Source organism: Rhopalosiphum padi, chromosome 3, assembly GCF_020882245.1.
Source record: "Rhopalosiphum padi isolate XX-2018 chromosome 3, ASM2088224v1, whole genome shotgun sequence".
In the NCBI taxonomy this organism is placed as follows: domain Eukaryota; kingdom Metazoa; phylum Arthropoda; class Insecta; order Hemiptera; family Aphididae; genus Rhopalosiphum; species Rhopalosiphum padi.
This window is the reverse complement of record NC_083599.1, coordinates 65963126-65985064: the sequence shown is the minus strand read 5'-3', so window position 1 is coordinate 65985064 and position 21939 is coordinate 65963126. Positions and strand designations below refer to the sequence as shown.

General features: G+C 29.2%; 5 protein-coding genes and 1 pseudogene across 5 annotated transcripts; 3 read left to right on the top strand and 3 right to left on the bottom strand.

The window, feature by feature from the left end:
• Positions 1 to 736: 736 nt before the first annotated feature.
• LOC132925398 (uncharacterized) lies at positions 737 to 1799 on the bottom strand. Its single transcript, XM_060989796.1, has 2 exons — positions 1784 to 1799; positions 737 to 1584 (listed from the first exon to the last, which is right to left on the bottom strand). Exons 1-2 carry the CDS (start codon positions 1797 to 1799, stop codon positions 737 to 739), a joined length of 864 nt encoding a protein of 287 aa, XP_060845779.1.
• A 185-nt stretch (positions 1800 to 1984) lies between these two features.
• On the top strand, positions 1985 to 3499 carry LOC132925396 (E3 SUMO-protein ligase ZBED1-like). Its single transcript, XM_060989795.1, has 2 exons — positions 1985 to 2181; positions 3139 to 3499. The coding sequence occupies exons 1-2, from the start codon at positions 1985 to 1987 to the stop codon at positions 3497 to 3499; spliced, it is 558 nt and encodes a 185-aa protein (XP_060845778.1).
• A 138-nt stretch (positions 3500 to 3637) lies between these two features.
• On the top strand, positions 3638 to 4774 carry LOC132925395 (E3 SUMO-protein ligase ZBED1-like). Its single transcript, XM_060989794.1, has one exon. The coding sequence runs from the start codon at positions 3638 to 3640 to the stop codon at positions 4772 to 4774; it is 1137 nt and encodes a 378-aa protein (XP_060845777.1).
• Positions 4775 to 7327: 2553 nt separating this feature from the next.
• Positions 7328 to 9094, top strand: LOC132925394 (uncharacterized). Its single transcript, XM_060989793.1, has 4 exons — positions 7328 to 7660; positions 8276 to 8518; positions 8570 to 8699; positions 8919 to 9094. Exons 1-4 carry the CDS (start codon positions 7328 to 7330, stop codon positions 9092 to 9094), a joined length of 882 nt encoding a protein of 293 aa, XP_060845776.1.
• A 2762-nt stretch (positions 9095 to 11856) lies between these two features.
• Positions 11857 to 12522, bottom strand: LOC132928045 (uncharacterized). The gene has a single exon (XM_060992607.1). The coding sequence runs from the start codon at positions 12520 to 12522 to the stop codon at positions 11857 to 11859; it is 666 nt and encodes a 221-aa protein (XP_060848590.1).
• A 4283-nt stretch (positions 12523 to 16805) lies between these two features.
• Positions 16806 to 19421, bottom strand: LOC132925393 (uncharacterized; annotated as a pseudogene).
• Positions 19422 to 21939: the final 2518 nt, after the last annotated feature.

Sequence of the window (21939 nt, the reverse complement as noted above, 5' to 3'; positions counted from 1 at the left end):
CGATTCTAGGACATTTGACACCCAATAATAGGACAATTGACACCCGCTGATAGGACAATTGACACCGAATATAAAATTTATAAATACTGAATAATCAGCGTATAATATAATAATATAATTGAAAAGTTTATTCTAATAAAATGAAAAGATAAACGATTTTGTATTAATTTTAATAAAAATTTAATGTTTAATTACGTAGGATACATTTTTAAAAAAAATAATAATTTCACTATTTGTTTTGAATTGAGAAGTTTTACATATGTTTTTAAGCCGTTCTTCATTTGATTTAATTTTACAATTTATTTGAATACCTGTATTTAGTTTTAAAATCTCCATTGAGGTAATGGAGTTCATCATTTGTAAAGCTTCAATAAATATATATATATGTGAATGTTTAAATCTAATTAAATGTTGGAACTTATTGTTCCAACCTTCTGATACATTATTAGTCCTACTATAACCTAATTTTGTGGCATTGTGGACATTCCACATATATGGAGCAAACATAGATGGTCTCCTTTTGAAGCACATAACTTGCGTATTGTTAATTAATTTGTACGGCCCATTAACATATGTTACATCGAAGTATGTTAAAATATCATCCACATCATTATCATATGAAAAAATGTCATATAATAAGCTCATACCTATAAAAAATATATTTAAATTTAAAAAAATATATGTATATATTATGTACGTGTATGAGTATGGTATCTTTTTTAATAATATTAAGTGGTTAAAAGGCCAATGCATTGATCATTCGTACTGAACAACGGAATTCTTTGTCTTTTGTATATTTTGATGCCAAACCAAGATTTTGGACTTTACGCCACACACTTTGACTAAGATGGTAATAGCACAAATGTATGGAAACGCTGTCTTCAAAAACTTCTTCAATCGCTTTTATCATAGCAAGTTCAAAATCAATAGAAAATGACTTCACTGATGAACACGTGTCTTTGAGAGTCATCAAAAGTTCTACATAAACTGTCTGTGTTTTTTTTGGTAATAACGCATAAACGACAGATAAAGGTTTCATTTTATAAATTACGTGTAGTACATAAAGTTGATAAAATCCTTTAGGGCATGAAGAAAATGTTCCGTCCATGAACACGTGATCACTTTGTGATAATATTTCTAGGCAGTCTTGAGAAGCAAATATAATTATACGACTATTAATTGATCGATTATCATAAAATAAAAACTTTTGCTGATTAGGTTCTGCTGTCATCGTCCACTTACCCTCTAATACGAATTCTTTGGAAGAAATTGTAGGATATGAATTGTTACGGATTCTCCTTAAATTTCTTTTTACATTATTTTCATTTGGCATTAAACAAGCAGCTACGTCTGTTAATTTGGTAACTTCTTTTGCGTACACTTTAGAAGGAATATCAAAATTGTTTATAATATTTTCTTTCGTCGCATTTAAGGCACAACATACTTCAGCTTCAGCAGAATCAGGATTATGAGAATATTTTTGAAATTTTAAAATTTTGCTTTTGGACGAATTTATCGTTACACTACCTTTACAATAATGTTTCTTTCGTTGAACACAAGTATATCTGAACCCATCACCAACTTCTTTTTGGAACACATAAATATAATCATTAATTATCACTTTAGTTTTAATTATTTCAATTATATCGGAACATTCTGAGTTCATATTGAATGAATATTATGATAATAATTACTTTTAAGAAAACTGAGTACACACTACACTACAACAGACACTAACTAGTAACTAATAACTATTGCCTAATGCCTATAGGTACTTACCTACTCACGATTATCGTCATTGTAATCGTAATCGTAATCGCTCAGTGTCAATTGTCCGTGTTCTAAAAATATCGGGTGCAAAAAGTCCGATATCGGCAAAACCGTCGGGTGTCAATTGTCCGAATACCCTCTGTGACAACCGTGAGTACTAACCTCGTACTATACGAGTGATATTTAAAAGTACTGCATTTTTCAAAATAAAAAGATGTCTGGAAAAAGAAAAAGTTGGGTTTGGCAGTTTTGCAAAATATGTAATAATGAAAAAGATGTTACTTGCAATATTTGTAATGCCATAATATCATATAATGGATCACCATCGGCAATAAATAAACATTTAAAGTATGTTCATAAATATGATACAGTAACAGGGTCTACAGCTATTGAAATGGATGAGAATGAAAGGTATTATAACTATTTTATAATATTATCACAGAATTAATCTATGATATTAGTTTACAATAATTATGTATAGTTAATTAATGCAATTATTTTTGAGAGTGTAAAATTTTCTACTTTCTACTCAAGGCTAATACTATGAACGTATGATGTTCATTTTTTTAAAAAAATCAATTATAGATACTTGAAATAAAGTATATTAATATTTTATATGCGTGATAATATTATTCGAATAAAAATTATTTTGATAATTTCAAAACTTTATTACTAATAAGTATAATATCATTTGTTAATAATTGAATTATAATTATAATTAGTTACTTACTATTATAAGACTTATTTATTGAAATTTAAAATTTGTTATAATTATTTATTTTCATTTTTGTTATTACTATTTACTACTATTTATAATTGTTGTAATTATTACAAAATAATATTCATATTATAATATTACTAAATTATTATTCAAAAAAATTTATCAAATTCTTTACTTTACTCTATAAATTTATATTTGTTTTATGTATAATATTTGTACTTTTTTCCGAATAAAATAACATTTACAATCATCATCATGTAATTTAAAATGCAATGCCAACTATTTGTCTCTTTTTAATTGCCAACCCTATGGTTACCCAAACAAAATTATTATTATTAATTATTAATCTTATATATATGTCAAGGTTAAAAAAAAAATGAACAAAAATTATTCGAATAATGTTTAAAAATTATCCGAATAATTTTTTATTCGAATAAAATTTGACGGAGATGACCAGTGATTAATTATTTATCAAATATATTAGTAGTTTTTTTTGAACACTGTGATATACAATATACATATACACAAATAAAAAATAATAATGAATATAAAAACCAAACAGCATTTTAAATCAGTGTATTATTGACTTTACTTAGAATCTAAAATCACTGCTAAATTTATTGAATGAAATATAATTTTTTATTTAGTTCAAGAACATCAATTTGTACTGCTTCATTATCAAGTAGTTCTTCAGTAAACGCAGAAATTTCTGATAGTGCACAACCTACTAGGAAGAAAAGACGAAGAAATAACGATAACTATAGTGCTGATAGACAAGAACAAATCTCCCAAGCACTTGCATATATGATTTCTGCGAATGGACTCCCAATTTCATTTGTTCAAAGCGATGGATTTAAACACTTTATGTCACTTGTGGAACCTGGGTATCAAATTCCCATAGCTTCAACAATATCATCCAGATTGCAATTGTTGTACGGTGAATTGCGTACAAAAATAATGAATTCTTTGAGCTCAGTGTCATTTGTAGCTTTGACAACGGATGGCTAGTCGTCAAGAGCCCAAGAATCATTTATATCAGTAACAATCCACTATATTAATGATAACTGGGAATTGAAAAATTATACTTTATGTGCGGAGTATATAGAGGAAAGGCACTCGTCTGAGAACTTAGCATTTATGTTAGAAATGGTAATTGCAGAGTGGGAATTAGATGGAAAAGTTCATGCAGTTGTGCATGATAATGCTGCGAATGTTGTATCCTCAGTTCTTTTAGTTGAAAACGTGGAGAATAGTATTTGTTGTGCTGCACATACAATACAAATTTGTGTGAAAACTGCTTTAAAATCGGTGAAGTTATATTCACTCATATTGAAGAAAGCTAGTACTATGGTTAGTCATTTTCATCATTCCAATGTTGCAGCTTCTGTTTTACGAAAGACACAACGGCAGTTTGAATTGAAAGAACTCAAACTAATTCAAAGCTGCGCCACTAGATGGAATTCGTCTTATTTGATGTGTGAAAGGCTTCTAGTAAATCGAGGTGCTATCATCGCAGTTTTAGCAGACAGAGAGGTAACTTCTGCTGCGTTAGCTTTGAAACTTGAAATAAACGAAGGGGAATGGACAGAAATGGAATCAATGATTAAGCTCTTAAAGCCTTTGCAAGTTGCAACAGTGGTATTATGCGAGGAAAATGTTACAATTTCTATACTCCGACCAATTATTTATGGGTTAATCAATAAACACATGCTAATAAAATCTGAAGACAATGAAAATGTAAGAAACTTCAATGAAGATATAAATCAAAATTTACAAAAGAGATTTAAAATGAAGAGGCAGGAATATGATGAAGTATTTATAGATCAAATATCTTGTTTTCTAGATCCAAGATACAAATATTTAGAGACAGAAACTGATGAAGTAAAAGAAAATGTAAGAAAACGTGTACAAAATTTATTACAGACAACGAGACTAGCTGAATCTAATAAAGTCGTAAGTGAGGAGATTAGTGCAATGGATTTTTTATTGGATGCAAAATCATATGGGGAAAACGAAAGTGAATTCGATATGTACTTACGTGAACCTCAATTAAACCATAATGTATCCAATCCCCTTATATGGTGGAAAAATAATGAGTTGAAATATCCAAATCTGGCATTTTTAGCTAAAAAATATTTATGTGCACCGGCAACATCAGTTACATCGGAACGTTGTTTTTCCACAGCAGGAAACATTGTAACATCTAAAAGAAGTTGTCTTTTGTCAGAAAACGTTAATTTACTGACGTTCTTAAAAAGGAATCAAAATGCCTTCAATCGTTGATTTATTATTTTATTGTTATTAATATTTATATTTATTTATTCATTAGTTTATGGGTCTAGGCCGACATCAATTTATTGTTAATTATTACATTGTTATAAAATATAAATTATCTAATTTTGAGTTATTAATAAGATGTTAATATTATAGTATAATATTTTTGTTATCTGCTAATTTTTTCTGGGATTTTTTTTAAGTGATTAATTAATAAATTTCCTTTTTTTCTTCATATTTTGTTGTTTTTATTGCATATTTTTAACGCATATTTAGCGATAGTTAAGGTCATAATATAGCGCATATTTATGCAATTTAAGTGCTATATAATCCCAACCCTGGTAATGAGTTTTCAAACCATAACGGGTACCAGATCCGTAACGGGTACCCAATCAATAACGGATACCCGAAATATTGTAAATCGGGTAATACCCGTAAAACAAGGGTACCCAGGTACCCGGGTAGTACTCGGGTACTCGGGTATCGAGAGCACTAATTTTTATCATTATAAACATTATAAAATATCTATATATATATTATAATTTCAACCTATTTAAATTAATATTCATTAAAATTAATTTATAAACTTACATAATAATTCATCAGCTTTTGAAATTATTTTATCATCTTTGTTTGTACTAGTTACTAAATTTAAACAATGTATACATACATTATAACAACATGTAAAATAATTATAATAAAAATAAATAGGAATAATCAATAAATAATAAATTACTAGTTGAATTAATTGAAGTAGTTGGTGGTTTTGGGAGATTTGGGCTAAACTCTTTTTCTATCATACGTGCACATTTTGGCATCATCCTCCTTTTTTTAGGAGATGGATATTTTGGGGATAAATTATTTTTGACATTGTCATTGTCATCTGACGAATCTTGTTCAGACCAAGCCTTGGACACCGCTTTTGATTGCAATGCTTTTTCCAAATAAAAATTAAGAGTAAAAATCATGAACACTCACTTATTTTATTCATAATAATTAATAATAATACTTACTAAATGGTCCAGCTACAATTGATATAGCATAGTTAGTACCATCCTCTTCATTAGGGATTATACTTTAGTTAATCATATTTTCTATTTGTGTTGCAGAAAAAAATACATTTTTTTTTATCTGTTTGGCAATATGAAATAAAAGTTCTTTATGAAAATAAAGAAACATGAAACAGAACATGTGTTCTTTAAAGCTCATGCAATGATCGGTATAATAAAGTTCCTCGTGTTCATATGTACTGGCAAAGAGGTATCCAATTTGATTTAATTGCACAAGCCATAACGAGAGATAGGTTTTTTTTTACTTTGTTCTTGTTTACATTTTGTGGATATCAACAATCGTCCACCACAGGCAGATCGCTTTTGGAAAATTAAACCAATTATTTACAGCGTACGTAATGCTTGTTTAAGTATACCGCGTAATATAAGTTGTTTTTCTATTGATGAGCAAATGATACCATTTTTGGGACGTATTCCCTATAGACAATACGTTAGAAATAAACCTAGACCAGTTGGTCTTAAAAACTTTGTTATCACAACTTCAAAGGGTTTAGTACTTGATTTTGAAATTTATCAAGGCGAAAATACACCATTAGATAGATCACTTGGATTAGGCCCAGCGGTGGTCTTAAGATTAGCAAAAACTATTCCAGAAAACTCTGTATTATTTTTTGACAGATATTTCACTACTGTTCCATTACTAGATCGTTTAAATGCAATAAAGGCGACAGGTATATGAATAATCGTTTAAAAAATGTACATTTCAGTGAAGATAAAAAGTTTAAGCAAGGGGAATGGGAAGAATTTACACGGTCTGATAACCAAATAGTTGCAATAAAGTTGAAAGATAGTAAGTGTGTCAATGTTTTATCAACAGCCACAGGTGTGGAACCACACACAATGGAGTAAGTCTGAAAAAAAATATATAGAAGTTCCTTGTCCATCAGTAATCAAGACTTATAACCAAAATATGGGTGGCGTAGACGTGTGCGACCAACAACTCGAGGCTTACCGCGTGTGAGTAAAAACAAAAAAAATGGACACTAAAAGTTGCCTTATACTTTATCGACCTGTCTATTGTTAATGCATGCATGGAGTATAGACAAGATGCTTTAAATATGGGAATTAAAAAAATTGTATTAAAGACTTAATGGAATTTAAAATGGAAATAGCACGTGATTGATTAGCAGCTTTTATTAAAAACAAACGACCTCTTAAGCGCCCCATACACGGTCAGTTTTGAATGACAATCAATGTGATTGACAGTCAAGTATGATCATTGACTGACGATTGATAACAACTATATACGGTCAATCAAAACTGACAGTCTTCAGTCATTCGCTTATTTTATTTTATAAGTCAACACAATTGTCAGTATTGAAAGTCTGGTGTATCGTGTAGTTGTTTTTCTTGAAAAAAATTCATTTTAAATTGAAAATTAAAATTTGCATGAATAAAAAATGAATGAAGAAGGTATTATTGGAATTTCTATTTACCTAGCGTGTGATAAAACGAAAAAAACGAAAAGAAAAAAAAGATTTTGGATGAAAGAATGGCCAAAAAAAGGAACACATTTTCCTATCATAATCTTCTAGACGAACTTCGACTATCTTCTCCATCTGACTATAGAAATTATCTTCGCATGGACAACACGACATTTTCGGAGTTATTAAATATGATTACACCAATGATAGAAAAACAGTATACTTGTATGAGAGAACCAATTTCTCCGGCCCAGCGTTTATCATGTACGCTACGATACCTGGCTACCGGCGTTAATTTTGAAGAACTTAAGTTCATTACCGCAATCGCTCCCCAAACAATTGGAAAAATTATCATAGAAACATGTGAGGCTATAATAACTGTACTAAAAAATAATATAAAGGTAAGTAAATTTATTTATTTTTAATTCATTAAAAAAATGTTTACAATTTGTTTAAATAGTTAAAAAATAATAAAAGTAATACATCTTAATTTGTATATTGAGTGTCGTTGAAAAGTTCACTGAAACTATTGTAAGCTGTCGTGTTTGAAACGTGTGGGGTCTCCCATGTATGACCAGACAGTGATGAATTTGAATTTGAAGATATATAAACAGGCGCAGGTTGAATAAATGTAGATGGTGTTGAAGAGCGTGAGCATACACAAGAATGGTTAATTTTTACTGAGTTTCTATGAAGAGTTTTTAAGCGACCTTCAAACAGGATATCGTTAATTGCTTTTTGAGCAAACAATTGTTGGTCTGGTTCAAGTTTTCCTAGTTCAATTGCCCACGATTTTGCTACAATGTCGTTATCGGATGTAGATTGTTGTAGGCGGCTGCATGCTAATTCTAGTAAATCATTCATTCTCTTTTCTTCAGAATTTTCCATTTTTTTCTTCTTTTTTGTGGTTCGTGTAAAGTTGTTTGAAGAGTTTCAAGGGAGCCTGTTTCGAACATATTATATTCCTATAAATAAAATAACATAAATAATTAATTGATACTTTTTATCGATTTCAGATACCTGCATCAGAAGAAGAATGGAAAATTATTTCTAATAACTTTGAATCAAAATGGAATTTTAATCATTGTTTGGGGGCGATCGATGGCAAACACATAGAGATAATAAGACCTCAAGAATCTGGTTCGTATTATTTCAATTACAAAAAAACGTTCAGTATTGTTTTAATGGCAATTGCAAATGCCAACTATGAATTCATTATGGTGGATATTGGTTCCAATGGACGAGTTTCAGACGCAGGTGTATTTTCAAATACTTTGTTTTACAAAAATTTTAAGGAAAATAAATTAAAGATTCCGGAACCAGATTACCTACCAGGAATAAGTGACAAATTTCCATATGTTTTTGTAGCGGATGATGCATTTCCGCTTTCAAATAATCTGATGAATCCCTATCCACATAGAAATTTAAGCAAAGAAAAACGTATTTTCAATTACAGATTGTCGAGGGCTCGTAGAATTATTGAAAATACTTTTGGAATTCTAGCATCACGATTTCGAATACTTTTAAAAACAATAAACTTATGTCCGGAAAAAACCACAATAATCGTTCGTGCCTGCTGCCATCTTCACAACTTTTTACGTCAACATAAAATGGAAACATTTTTACATGATAGTGTTGATTTTGAAAATATTTTAACAGGATACGTGGAACCAGGAAGTTGGAGAAATCAAGATGAGCAATTAGGTCAGCTACAGCCTTATCAAGGTAGAAATTCATCAGTAACAGCCAAAAAAATACGAGATAAATTTTGTGATTATTTCAACAACGCCGGGGCAGTCCATTGGCAAGACAATTTAATAGATATTAATATTTAATTATTTTTTTATTATTTTTCTTTATTTTGTTTATTAGTAATATACAAATTATAATATCATGTTATATTGTCTGGAATAAATAAAGAATAAAATACTTATAATATTATTAGTTATTACGTACTATATTTTCATTTGTAACAATTATTTATATGCCTACGATAACACTTGAATGGGTAATATTTATTTTTGTATTGTTATTTATATGATTAGCATGTGTATTTTAATAAGTCACGAACGTGTTTAAAAATAACTTAATTTAACAAATATTCTATAACAATAAATATCTATTTATGATAATATAATAATAATATTCCATTACATACCGAATTTTCCAATGTTACGTCTTGAGGATCATTACTTTCTTCATCCATTGTCGATGTTCCAGATATTTGCATTTCGTGATCCCGTAAAAACTCCAACTCGTCAAAATACCAAACCGATGGCAAGTATATATCGTCAGTACCTGCACCGGACTTTTGACTCGCCATAACTTTTTTCAACTCGCGACGATAATTTGATCTTAATGTGTTGATTTTTTTTTTGTAGTATTTATATCAGCCAATGGATCGATTTCTTTTAACTTATTAGTTAACTGTACATAACATTCTTGTTTCAAAATTCTATTTTTGTACAAATCACTTTTTATTTTCCACGTAGCAGGTAAACTACGGTATAAATGTATAAATTCGCGCCAAAATTCTTCATTATTTACCTTATTCGCCATTTATGGACGAATATATAAAATTACGAAACACAAATAAGAACACACGACTGACTCACACAATTCTACTTGGTCGACTGATAAATTTTACATTCATAGACATACACGGCCAATCATGAATGTCAATCATCTTGACTGATGATAAAAATTCAAACATGTTTGAATTTCATCAGTCATAAAATTTGACTGTCAGTCATTATCAGTCATACACATACATAGTCAGTCATGAATGTAAATCACATTGATTGTCATTCAAAATTGACCGTGTATGGGGGGGCTTTACGGTCGACTCTTCGTCGTCTAGTGAAGATAACCTTGAACCAGCCGAACCACAACAAAAAATTCCAAATTATAGAACTCGTTTTCCACCTGAGCATAAAACGAAGGACAAATATGAACACTGGCCAATTGTTGATGATTTGAAGACTGCGAGAAATTGTAGAAATAAAAAATGTAAAAGTCGTACTCGAATAAGATGTAGTTAGTGTAATATTTATTTGTGTTTAACTGCAAAGAACACATGTTTTAAAGATTTTCATTTATAAAAAAATACTGTATTATTTACTGCAATTATTTTTTTTATATTCTGTTGTTTTTCAAGTTAACTATAAAAGTGTATTAAAAAGTTCAATTTTTTTTTTTTTTTTTATTAAAATTGTTATTTGTTGATAATAATATGTAAAGTAAAAATATTACAGAACGTACCTACACAAATGTGTAGTTGTTTTTTTAGCAAAAATGATTGTTTTTTTTTTTTTTTTTTTAATATTTTTCCTATGCATTTCGATACCTAATGAGTCCATTCTGAAACATATAAAATATTTGAAGAAAAACAAAAAGTCCAGGATTTAAAGAGGTAATAATTTACCTACACAAAAATGTAGATTGGTTGACAATGGTTATGAAATTGAAATAATATTCAGTATGTAGTAACAAAGTTATTCACCTACACAAAAATGTAAGTCAGTGCTGAAAGGGATACAATAGACTTACCGTCTTCCTTCGGGATCGTTTTTCTTATACATTGATATTATATTATATCATTGAATTCACAATTTAACACCATCCATTATAGTGAGTATAGCAGAATAAAGCAGAGTGACACCTACCTGACCACCTTTTTTTTTTAATAATTAGAGTGGAGTAACCTATTATACAATTTAAAGGTAATATTATTATCTAGGTTCATAGGATTTTCATTATATTTTTATTTGTATTTTAATATCACACCAAAAACATTTCGTTAAAATTCCGGTTAAAAAAAAGCTAAGTTAAAATAATAAATTTAGAAATGATTAAATCTTTAAAAGATTTTCTTGATGTAATATGAAAACTAAGTAAAATTCCATTTTATAATATTACAAATACCTATGATGACAAATAAGATCAAATGTAATGTTAAATAGGTCAACTTAGTCAACAAATTGTTTAACTATTTGGCAGGACATAGAAGTATACTTAAATAAATACAAATAAGTAACCACTATAGTATTTTTCGTAATTAATTATGTTTACACAGTATGTTGACTGGTTACCGGTATTTTTCCCGAATCAAAATTCCCGAATGGACTTTTTCCCGAATGGTATTTTATCCGAAAATCCGAAAACCCGAAACCTTTTTTCCCGAACGCCTTTTTCCCGAATCGAAATTCCCGAATGAACTTTTTCCCGAATGGTGTTTTATAAAAATAATTTAAAAAAAGTATAATAACATAATAAATGCTGTTGCGTTATCGTTAAATATTTTAAAATCGACAAATTATATGCATATAAAAATAAAAATTATTTAAAAAAAATTAAAAAGTATAATAACATAATAAATGCTGTTGCGTTATCGTTAAATATTTTAAAATCGACAAATTATAATGCATATAAAAAATAAAAATAATTTAAAAAAAAGTATAATAACATAATAAATGCTGTTGCGTTATCGTTAAATATTTTAAAATCGACAAATTATATGCATATAAAAATAAAAATTATTTAAAAAAAACTAAAAAGTATAATAACATAATAAATGCTGTTATCGTTAAAAACAAAATTACAAAACAATATTATGTACGATTGCCCTCAGAAATTGTAACGGCTGGTATGTATTAAATTCAGCAGTAATGGACATTATTCGCTTTTGAAAATCCCGCCATTTTCTTTTTGGTAGTGCTCTAACTTTTCGTCCTAAACTCAGCTCCGCGATCATTATCTCAGCATCAGCTTGTTCTTTTTGGATCTCACCGAGAGCGGAGTAAAGATCTGGATGATGTTTTCCAATAACAAGCTGGAAGCGATTGTGCCACCCCTCACTTACATTGTTGGTTTTGTGTGAACCAGTTAGAGCGGCTTGGTGCTGATTCCAAATTTCTGGCGGATAACGTGGAAGAATTCCTCGTCTTCGCCCTCTAGCTATTACTCCTACAACATAATTTTTTTCAAAATATTCCAAAATTGGTAATAAATCTTCAGGCGCGTCATTTTTCAAAAGCGAGAAAATGCGAGGTACTTCAGCCAAAGGTACGAATGCCAACGCTAGCATCATATGACTGTACATTTTTAATGAACGATCATCAGGGTCATTGTATGTGGCTTGAAGACCAACAGATTGAATTTGTCGATACATTGATTGACCGAAATGAAAAAAGCAACAACTGAGAGGACAATTTGGATAAACTTCTTGACAAGCGTTGATTATAGATTTTTCAAAGTCAGTCATGATCTTAGCCGGTTCACAAACAATCCTGTGTTCGTTAAATGAAGATTGTACTGCTCTTAGCACAGTGGCATACTGAACCGTTTCTTTTGACGACAACAGTGCATAGACAAATGGAATAGCAACTGTGTCATGAGCATCGTGTTGTTTGCATGTTCCCAAAATCGTGAAAACTTGTGTGAAAATAGTGGGACACACCTAAGAATTATGAAACAAAATCATATTGTTATATAATTACATTCAATGCCTACTTCAATAGATTAATAAGAGATATTAATAAGAGATAATTAAGAGATATTAAGAAATGAAGAATAGCCGCGTGACGTCATTGGGCCTTACTCGTCGGAATTGCCTATCTCATACGTGTAAAAGTTGCTCGCTTCACACAACGATTTACCCACCTAAAAATTTTATTTTTGAAATTTAATTTACGTAGCAATGTGTTATTTTATGTGTTAAAGACGATGCAAGTATCAGAATTTCAATAAAACGTTTAATTTTTCAAATATTAAAAATCTTAAGAGACATTTTTGTTAAACGCCGCGTCATGACACCCGGACACCGTTGTTCGCCGCGAAGCTCGCGACGTATACGACGTATACCGGCGCACCCGTACCAATACACCACTGATTAACACATCATAGACATATACCTAGGTAATAAACAGGGTTGCATTTGAAAAAAAAATTTATTATTATCGTTATTATCGTATTTATCGTTTTTCGTTATAATTACGTTTCAAATTTCAATCGTTTTATGTCGAGTATAACGTTATAATTATAACGTTATTATAACGTTTGCAAGCCCTGGACTAATAAATATAATAAAATCCATCAAACCTTAAAAGTCCCGTCTAAAAACCAGCAATCACTCCGGGCCAATAATTCTAAATTTCTCCGAGTCGAGAACACAACGACTCTACCTTCATTGACGGAATCATCATCAAGTGAATCGTAAATTAAAAAATGTTCACCCGTAAGCGTCTTTTGATACCGATCGGGAAGAGTACCAAAGTCATTAAGTGTTTTTGGATTGGGCGGCAAATTTTTCCTTAGGTATGTGTAAAATACATAAAAATTAAATTGGATTCGTGGAAATTTGAAAAAAAAATAAATACCTCCGGACTTTACGCATTGATTTTTTTAAATTATCACGGTTAGGTAGTTGACTGAGAACCCCGTCAGATAAGCCAGCCATCTCTGTACGTAATATTTGAGCAGGTGGTAGTTGTGGTTGGTCCTCAGCTTTCCGCTTCAAAGAATATTTGATGATCTCTGCTTCACACTCTTCTTGGTTGGGAACATGGGCGTGATCGTCCAACGTTGATTCTCGTACAAAATAATTTTTATTTTCAAAAATATTGAACGCAGTAATAACTCTTGCTTTGCACTCTTTTTTACGTAACTTTTGACATTCCCAGTATGTTTTAACGTTGACTGGTAATTTAGAACGCACATAAATAAAGCCTCCACAAATTAATTTTGTTTCACTCAAAATTTTAATTTCAGCCATGGTGATAGATTAAAATAAAATTAAAATGATTTTGCTAAGTATATAATCTTATATTATTTACAATAAAATGCACTGGAAAGTATAACGACGGTCGATAGCACTCGAATAACGCGGCTTTACGATTACAACGATTACGTTTTACTTGTATACCATAGATAAAAGATACAAACGATAATAATAATAATAATAATAACACAAATATCGGTGTAAAATATAAATCAGCGACGGTAAAGTGCAATAATGGCAAACATGCGATTCTACATGTGCCCGTTTATCGCACGGAGAAAAAAAAGATTAGAAAAGATTAGAATGTATAGCAACAGCTGTATTTTAGTTATAATGTATAGAAAATACATACCTAGTCATTACAGCTCACAGTTATAACAACATTTTTAAATTTTTAAAAATTTTTATTTCGGGAACAATAACCGTCGGGAAAAAGTCGTTCGGGAAAAAAGGTTTCGGGTTTTCGGATTTTCGGATAAAACGACATTCGGTAAAAAGTCCATTCGGGAATTTCGATTCGGGAAAAACGGCGGGTACCATGTTGACTAAGTATTTAACATCACAATTATTCTTCATAGGTAATCAATTTATAATTTTAAAATAATTATAATTCACTTTAAAATAAAAATTATAAAAAACTTATGAAGTTGCCTAGATTATAAACTTAACTTTAAATTGTATAAGAGGGCAATTCACTGTAATTTTTAATTCAACGGAGCAAAACGTGATCTGCTGAGCATAAAATATATCATGTTACGCACTTACTTCTAAGACGGAGACAACATTCTTAGTATATTTGTAATAAAACTATTTTTAAATAATTATTCCTACAAATTCCAGTAAAAGTTTTAAATAAGACAAAGTAAAAAAAAATATTTGGTATTAAAAAGTATTCAAAAATTGTTTTAATTATTTCTCTATTAAACTAAGTTCCTTATTTTGTCTCCATCTGCTATTTGGACTGTATTCCCTTGGATTCAGAAACGAGAGGGATAACCTCTATTTAAGGTACACAGGTAAGTAATTAAACCAAAATATTAATTCAAATATAACAGATTTATCTTGAATATAGGAAAAGACAAATCTTATTTTCATATGATAGAAATACTAAGGTCTTACTATTAAGAGTAAAACAAACTTTTTATTTACCAACAGTATTTAAATTTTGTTTTATATTTGTTGAGTAAATTATACTTTTTCTTTAATTTTTAATTTGTTTTTGTTATTATTATTTATTAACACCTATACTGAATTAATAAAATAAAATAATTTTCTTTTTAGCATTTTTCAGTATATTATATTAAAATATTAAATACAAATTATACATATGATTATTTATGATTACATTATATGGCTCTTATTTATAGGTACTTCATACATATAAAAAATGTGTGATACCTTTAATTAACATAAAATAACATTAAAGAACTGATTTTTATTTGACTATAAATTTAATGAAAAATACTACTTTTTCATATTACACATTGAATCCCACATTTTTTTCTTTTTTAACCTTTCTACAACAATTAAATTATATACATATTTAATTTTGTAGGTATATCAAAAAAATTAGTGTTAAAAACATTTTAACTATTTATATCATTAATTAATCAGAGTTTATTTAATATAAACAATTTAATATGTAAATCAAAACCTTGTATGTTCATGGTAAAAATATATTTTAATTGCCACTTATAACAAGTCCCATTTAAATTTAAAAGGAACAGGATAATTACGCTAAAAAAAAATTTAAGACCTACAAGTAACAATTCTTTATGTAATCTACAGAATATTTTACAAAAAAAATAAGTCACAACACCAAAAACAAAAATTATTTGTTGTAGAATAATTTAAAATCTTAAAACTGCACTCCTGTAAAATTTAGTGTTTGTGTTTGTATATTATTATGAATGTAATTTAAAATCTGTAGGGTTTTATCATACTATCATTTTAGAACACTATAAATATTTCAAGATAGGTTCGTAAAAAGAAAAGGTAAATACTTACTGACTACTGTATTGTTAAACATTTATAATAGAATTATTATACTCAAAACCTACTATATTTCTAAATGTACGTGGTGAATATATTCTATACATAAATATAAGATTTATGTATAAAAAATTATTATTATTATTATATAAACAAGAACACGAAAACTCAAACCCAATTTGCGGTTTCGATTTTGGTTTTAAAAACCAGGTTTTAATATAAGTCTAGGTTTAAGTTTTGGTTTAATAACCAGGTTATGAGTAACTAAGATACTGGTTAACTATTCATATACAGGTTTTTATTAAAAAAAAAAAAAAACAATAATTTTATTACAATGCCTTTGAATTATGGATTCATAGATATCCTTAGAAAATTCCGAATCAAGGGGGGGACACACGGGAAAATTGGTTTTTCGATTACAACTCAGGAGGGGGTCGCATACAAACTCCAAAAATGGTCATACAAATTCATACAAATTGAGTTACTTAATATTGCAGTATAATATATATGAATACTTAATTATTTACACTATTGGGGGCTGGAGACATGTGTCGTAAGCCCCCCTTCAGTATTTCCGGTATTGCTCGAATACTGATGTACAAATTCTAAAAACCATCAAACAAATGACATACAAAATATCTAAATAGAAATTTATGCGAATTTCTTTGGTGGGGGGTTGGAGACACGTACGTGATATTTTGTACAATTGAAATAATTTTGTTTTGAATAAAAAAAAAAGTTAATAAATACAGAAAACAACTCCGTTTTCAATTTTGTTACAACCTATTGTTACCAATTGGTGTTTGATAGCATCCCGTTGCAAAAAAGTTTAATGCTAAAAACACCTGTAAAAATATTATGTATAAATAAAAAAAATTTAAAAATTGATGCTTCTTCTTAAAAGCCTATGGCTCTACTAGAGGAGACAGTTCCATAAGGTCATAATATGGTTAGATAGATACAAATTTTAACTACATTAGAATTTGATTTGACAGATCTATTTAATTTAATTAATTAAAATAAATTATTAATATAATTTTTACAAATAAAGACATTTTCAAAGTTATTTATATTTCATACCTATTTAATTCTTTATATAATTTAGAGATTTGATACAATATATGATACATATTAAAAATTAATCTGAGCAGTGAACTTTGTGTTTTTCAAGGTTGTAGAAATAGGTTTGGTACGTACCATTCCAAATTGAAATACCATAAGAATTTAATTTTTAATTTTAATTTTTCTTGTGTACATTGATTGAGAAGGCCATTAATATAAATATTGTTCATAATATAGATATTAGGTTCGTTTTTAATTTAGGTTAGGTTTATAACAGTAAGTTTTTTTGCATTTAATTAATACATTTATTAATAAATAATTACCTTTTCGGAGAGTTGTATAGATGAAGATCTTCTTTCTGGTTCAATGTAAGGTGTAAATGTGCAATTAAAGTTATTAGCTGCCGAACTAAATCTTTTGTTAATCTATAATTTTTTTTAAATAAACGATCACATTGTGTAAATGGGTCATACTTAACTGAAATCCCATGCCTTGGGTTATAAGCCGGTATATCATAAATCATATTCATAACATATAAAGCTGCAAGATCGTTGAAATTATCCATTATTAAAATTAATTTCAACAAAATATGGAACAAATGCATTTTACCACGCCCCTCACGAATTTCGAATTTTTTTTTTTTAAAAGACGTGTTTTTCAACGCTGATTTCAAAACTGTTTGAATTTTGTGCGGAAACCATTATTTTGGAAGTTATAACTTTCCAAAGTTTGCGATTTTCCGTTTATACGCATGCGCGCAACACCACTACATTACTGCGGCACGGAGCGTGTATAACCTATTTAAATTCTTTTTACGGGGACAATAATTTTAAAATTCAAATTCAATTTTTTTATTTTATTGTTTATTGCACTTATATACATTATGAAAAACCTAACAATCATTACAATTAACATATTATATAATATAGTAATAAACAATATTATCATCAGTTTCTTCATTATCATCTGTATCGCTGTTATCGTCACTTGAGTTTTGCTCAACATTAATTGGGACATTCGCGTTGTATAAATGTCCAGCCAATTTAAAAAACTCAATTAACGCGTCATTTTTATTTTTAATTTGTTTTAAAAACATTTGTTTGGCGAGATATCCTCCTATAAAATCTTTCTTCCTATGGTATTGAGGTAGTGAAAATTTGGCATGTCTCCATAAGCCTTCAATTGTATTTGTATGCTGATAAGTAGAGCGTGGATTTCTATGCAATTGCATATTTTTTTCCTTTTAATATTTTGGATTTTTGTCAGTTATCTCCACAAATCATCATAATTTGAAGCTAATGGTGAAATTTTGTTTGCATATTTCTGTATATTTAAAGGTTATTGCATATTTTGGCAAAATTCAAAATTGATTGCATATTGAAGCGAAAATTTAAAAAAAATGTATAAAATAATATTTTTTCAAATAGAAAAATTAAAACTAAATTTCATAATAATTTATATATATATATATAGTTATAAGATAAATAATCGTTTACGACTTAAACTTCAAATATGCCACAATAACTTCGGTTGACATCGAACGTTCGTTCTCAGTCTTTAAAAATATGTTAATCGATAAACGACACAGCTTCGCAGAAGAAAAACTTGAAGTGCATATGATTATTCATCTTAATAATAAATACAATTTTAAAAATAAATTAAGTTAGAAAATTCCCTACATTTTTTTTTCTTAAGTATTTAAGTAATTAATTATTATAAGTTTTATTGTAAATTTTAAATAAATAAAAAAATTTTGCATATCTTTTACATATTTTCATAGTTTTTACTGCATATTATAATATGGCATATTTCGATACTTTTAAGTGCATAAAAATCCGCGCTCTGCTGATGAGTTTCGGGATCTTTAAAATTAATACTATGATTAACCTTAAAATGCACATATCCCTCTTCATTCAAACAGTCGTATGCCTAATATATTTAAGTATTCAAAAATATAGATTACCTATCTATTCAATTTTAAATATAAATTTTAAATAATTACCTTCCAACAGTCAGAAATGATCGTTGTCCCTGGTAAAATTCACTCTTTTATAATGTTGAGTAATGTCGTTTTGTCTCTTTTCTCCACTGGCCACTGGGACAAGAAAACATTTATTGGTCCCTCGCTCGACACCTCCAAATACCCACTGACCTTCAACTGCGTGCCCCCTATGGTATTTCCGCTTTCCAAGTTTACTTTCGTCTATTTCCACTTCAACACCCACTCCACCGATTTTAACTTAATGAGCAACTAGTCCATCATACATAACTTCTTGACAGAAATTTGACCAATCAACAATAGTATGACGGCTAATTTCTAACTCACTCATAATGAATGACGTGGTATGTTGGAGGCTCAAATAGGACAACTCAACTATCTTAAATATTGAAAGGTGTGACTTTTCGAAAAATGTATTTATCCTCATTGACACCTGATAGCTACACTTAGTAACTTTTTGATTCCTAACCGAACATTGCTCACGGCACCTGGGTTAAAAAAGGATCGATTTACAACGTACTTACTAGATAGCCAGAGGTACTTACCTCCAAACAAAGCCATCGATAGTATCATTCCGTGACACTACTTTTAAATTATGACCACGAGGGCATTTGTATTCTCCACTTTTTGAAATTAAATTCCACTCTTGGTGTAGAATAATAATTTCCTCATTAATTTTGCCGGAGGTTTCGCAATTAAATATTTTAAAAAATTTTAAAAGATTTAAATTTGACATTATAACAGTAAACTGTTTAAATATATTAAAATAAGAATTGCTTAAAAATGACCTACTCGCTATTGCACTTTCGGGCAAACTGATTTTATCGTATTTATCGTACTAAGTACCTTATAATTATTTAAAAAATTAAATATTATATAATATAACTGCTATAAATTATAATTAGGATATTTAAAAAACAAACAAAATTGCACATTTTAATTAGTCTTCGTTCTATATTTATATCAATATTGCTATCTTATAACTATCTCATTATTACTAAATTGTATATTATTACTAATATTGTTATATTCAATTATCTTAAATCTTAATGATAATTATATCAGGTAGATAGGCTAATGCAACGCACCAGGGCACCAGGCTTGATGGCCAGTTAAAGTATAATAAGTGTATAGTGGCTCGGAGCCAAAAAAAATGTGTTTTGATTAAAACAGAGATTGAAATAGTTATTTTACCTACTACCACATAATATAACACGAAAAAATTTCTGGGGGGTTTGAACCCCCAAAACCCTCCCCCAGATACGGCCTTGGTGGCTTCCTTCGCCTGTGTGGGCATTATAGTATGGGCAGTGATAACACAGTTTGCGGCACTCGTCGCTGCGCTCCGCAAATCGAAAATATCCCTCGACTTGCTATGCAACACCACCTTAAGTAGGTCTCAGGGTAATTACTAGTCGGGTAACGAGCACCGGTCGCCTGGCTTGATGGCCAGTTGAAGTATAATAAGTGTATAGTGGCTCCGTTCGCCAAAATCAAGTACCTCTGCGCTACATTAAAGTAGTGTTGCGCGCATGCGTATAAACGTAAAATCGCAAACTTTGGAAGGCTATAACTTCTAAAATAATGGTTTCCGCACAAAAATTTAAACAGTTTCGAAATCAGAGTTGAAAAACACGTCTTTTAAAAAAAAAAATTTCGAAATTCGTGAGGGGCGTGGTTTTTAGCCCAAAATATATAGTTACTAATAAACAATTTGTTGAAAATAAACGATGATAATAATAAAAGTCGAGTGATAAAAAAAAAGTGGCATACATACCCCCACGACATTTTTTCACATAACTTTTTCGTATACACATTGGAGAATAGACAAAAACATATTTCATGTGACAAACGCAATTTTTTGTGTACGACATTGCTATAACGAGATTCAAGAATCGACCCCTTGGACGTCGTTTTATTTGATTAACTGCTACATTTCCTTCGATCTTTGATGATTAAGAATCATGACTATGTTCGTTTATTGATTTTATTATCTCAATATCATCTACTGTTGTGTGTACCCGAGCTTTACACTCAGTTTTATTCCGGCTACGCCAAAAACGACGTTTTTCATCACTACTTAAAAATAAATAAATAAAACCATTATTCACTAAAACATCTCATTCCTTCGTGGATTCAATTAATTTTGACATTTTAAATAAATATTAATTAATAAAAAACTCACTATTTGTATAAAATATTTTTGGCATTTTTTCTGTATCTAACGAGCGATATTCAAGGACAAAAAATGATAATCTTATCGCATGGCAGAAAAGAATCGATGAAGGTACACTATTATTAAACATACGTATCACCATTGATTATAAATACTATTTTAAATATTAAAAATCTAAGTAAAAGTACTAGTTAAAGTTAACTGACAGTCCTAAGTTTCTAAAAATGGGAAGGAAAACATGTATATAAAGTCTATATTACGAATTTCATAAATATCTCGGCCCAAATGATATGTATCAATTCGTCCGAACGACGAATGTTGTTGTATGTTATTTTGGTTATGTCGCCCAAATGAAAGCCGCCCGTTCCGAGACCTTGTTTTAATATAGTATTAATTGTCTCTTCTAAATTAGAAAATGTCTCAAAATAATCCTTAAAAAATTATGTAGCATAAAATTATTTTTTATTTACGATTTATTTTTATTAATATTATAATTTTGTAACTGACATATTATAAAATATAATTTAATAATATATTTTTATAGATTCTAAATCGTTGTTTTCAATGTCACCTGAAGTGTTAAAAGTGAAAACTCCCGAAATTAAGTACCCATCTGTAATGTCGAATAGTTTTAACTTAAATGATGCAGGAACGTCGATGTTTAGTCCATCTC

What these genes read in the sequence shown, in the direction of transcription:
- LOC132925396 (XM_060989795.1), top strand. Translation starts at nt 1,985, where the DNA reads ATGTCTGGAAAAAGAAAAAGTTGGGTTTGGCAGTTTTGCAAAATATGT. An exon ending in GAAATGGATGAGAATGAAAG is followed by an intron (nt 2,182 to 3,138) that starts GTATTATAACTA and finishes TTTTTTATTTAG; the next exon opens with TTCAAGAACATCAATTTGTA.
- LOC132925395 (XM_060989794.1), top strand. Translation starts at nt 3,638, where the DNA reads ATGGTAATTGCAGAGTGGGAATTAGATGGAAAAGTTCATGCAGTTGTG.
- LOC132925394 (XM_060989793.1), top strand. Translation starts at nt 7,328, where the DNA reads ATGGCCAAAAAAAGGAACACATTTTCCTATCATAATCTTCTAGACGAA. An exon ending in TACTAAAAAATAATATAAAG is followed by an intron (nt 7,661 to 8,275) that starts GTAAGTAAATTT and finishes TATCGATTTCAG; the next exon opens with ATACCTGCATCAGAAGAAGA. An exon ending in AAATTTAAGCAAAGAAAAAC is followed by an intron (nt 8,700 to 8,918) that starts GTATTTTCAATT and finishes ATATTTTAACAG; the next exon opens with GATACGTGGAACCAGGAAGT.
- LOC132928045 (XM_060992607.1), bottom strand. Translation starts at nt 12,522, where the DNA reads ATGACTGACTTTGAAAAATCTATAATCAACGCTTGTCAAGAAGTTTAT.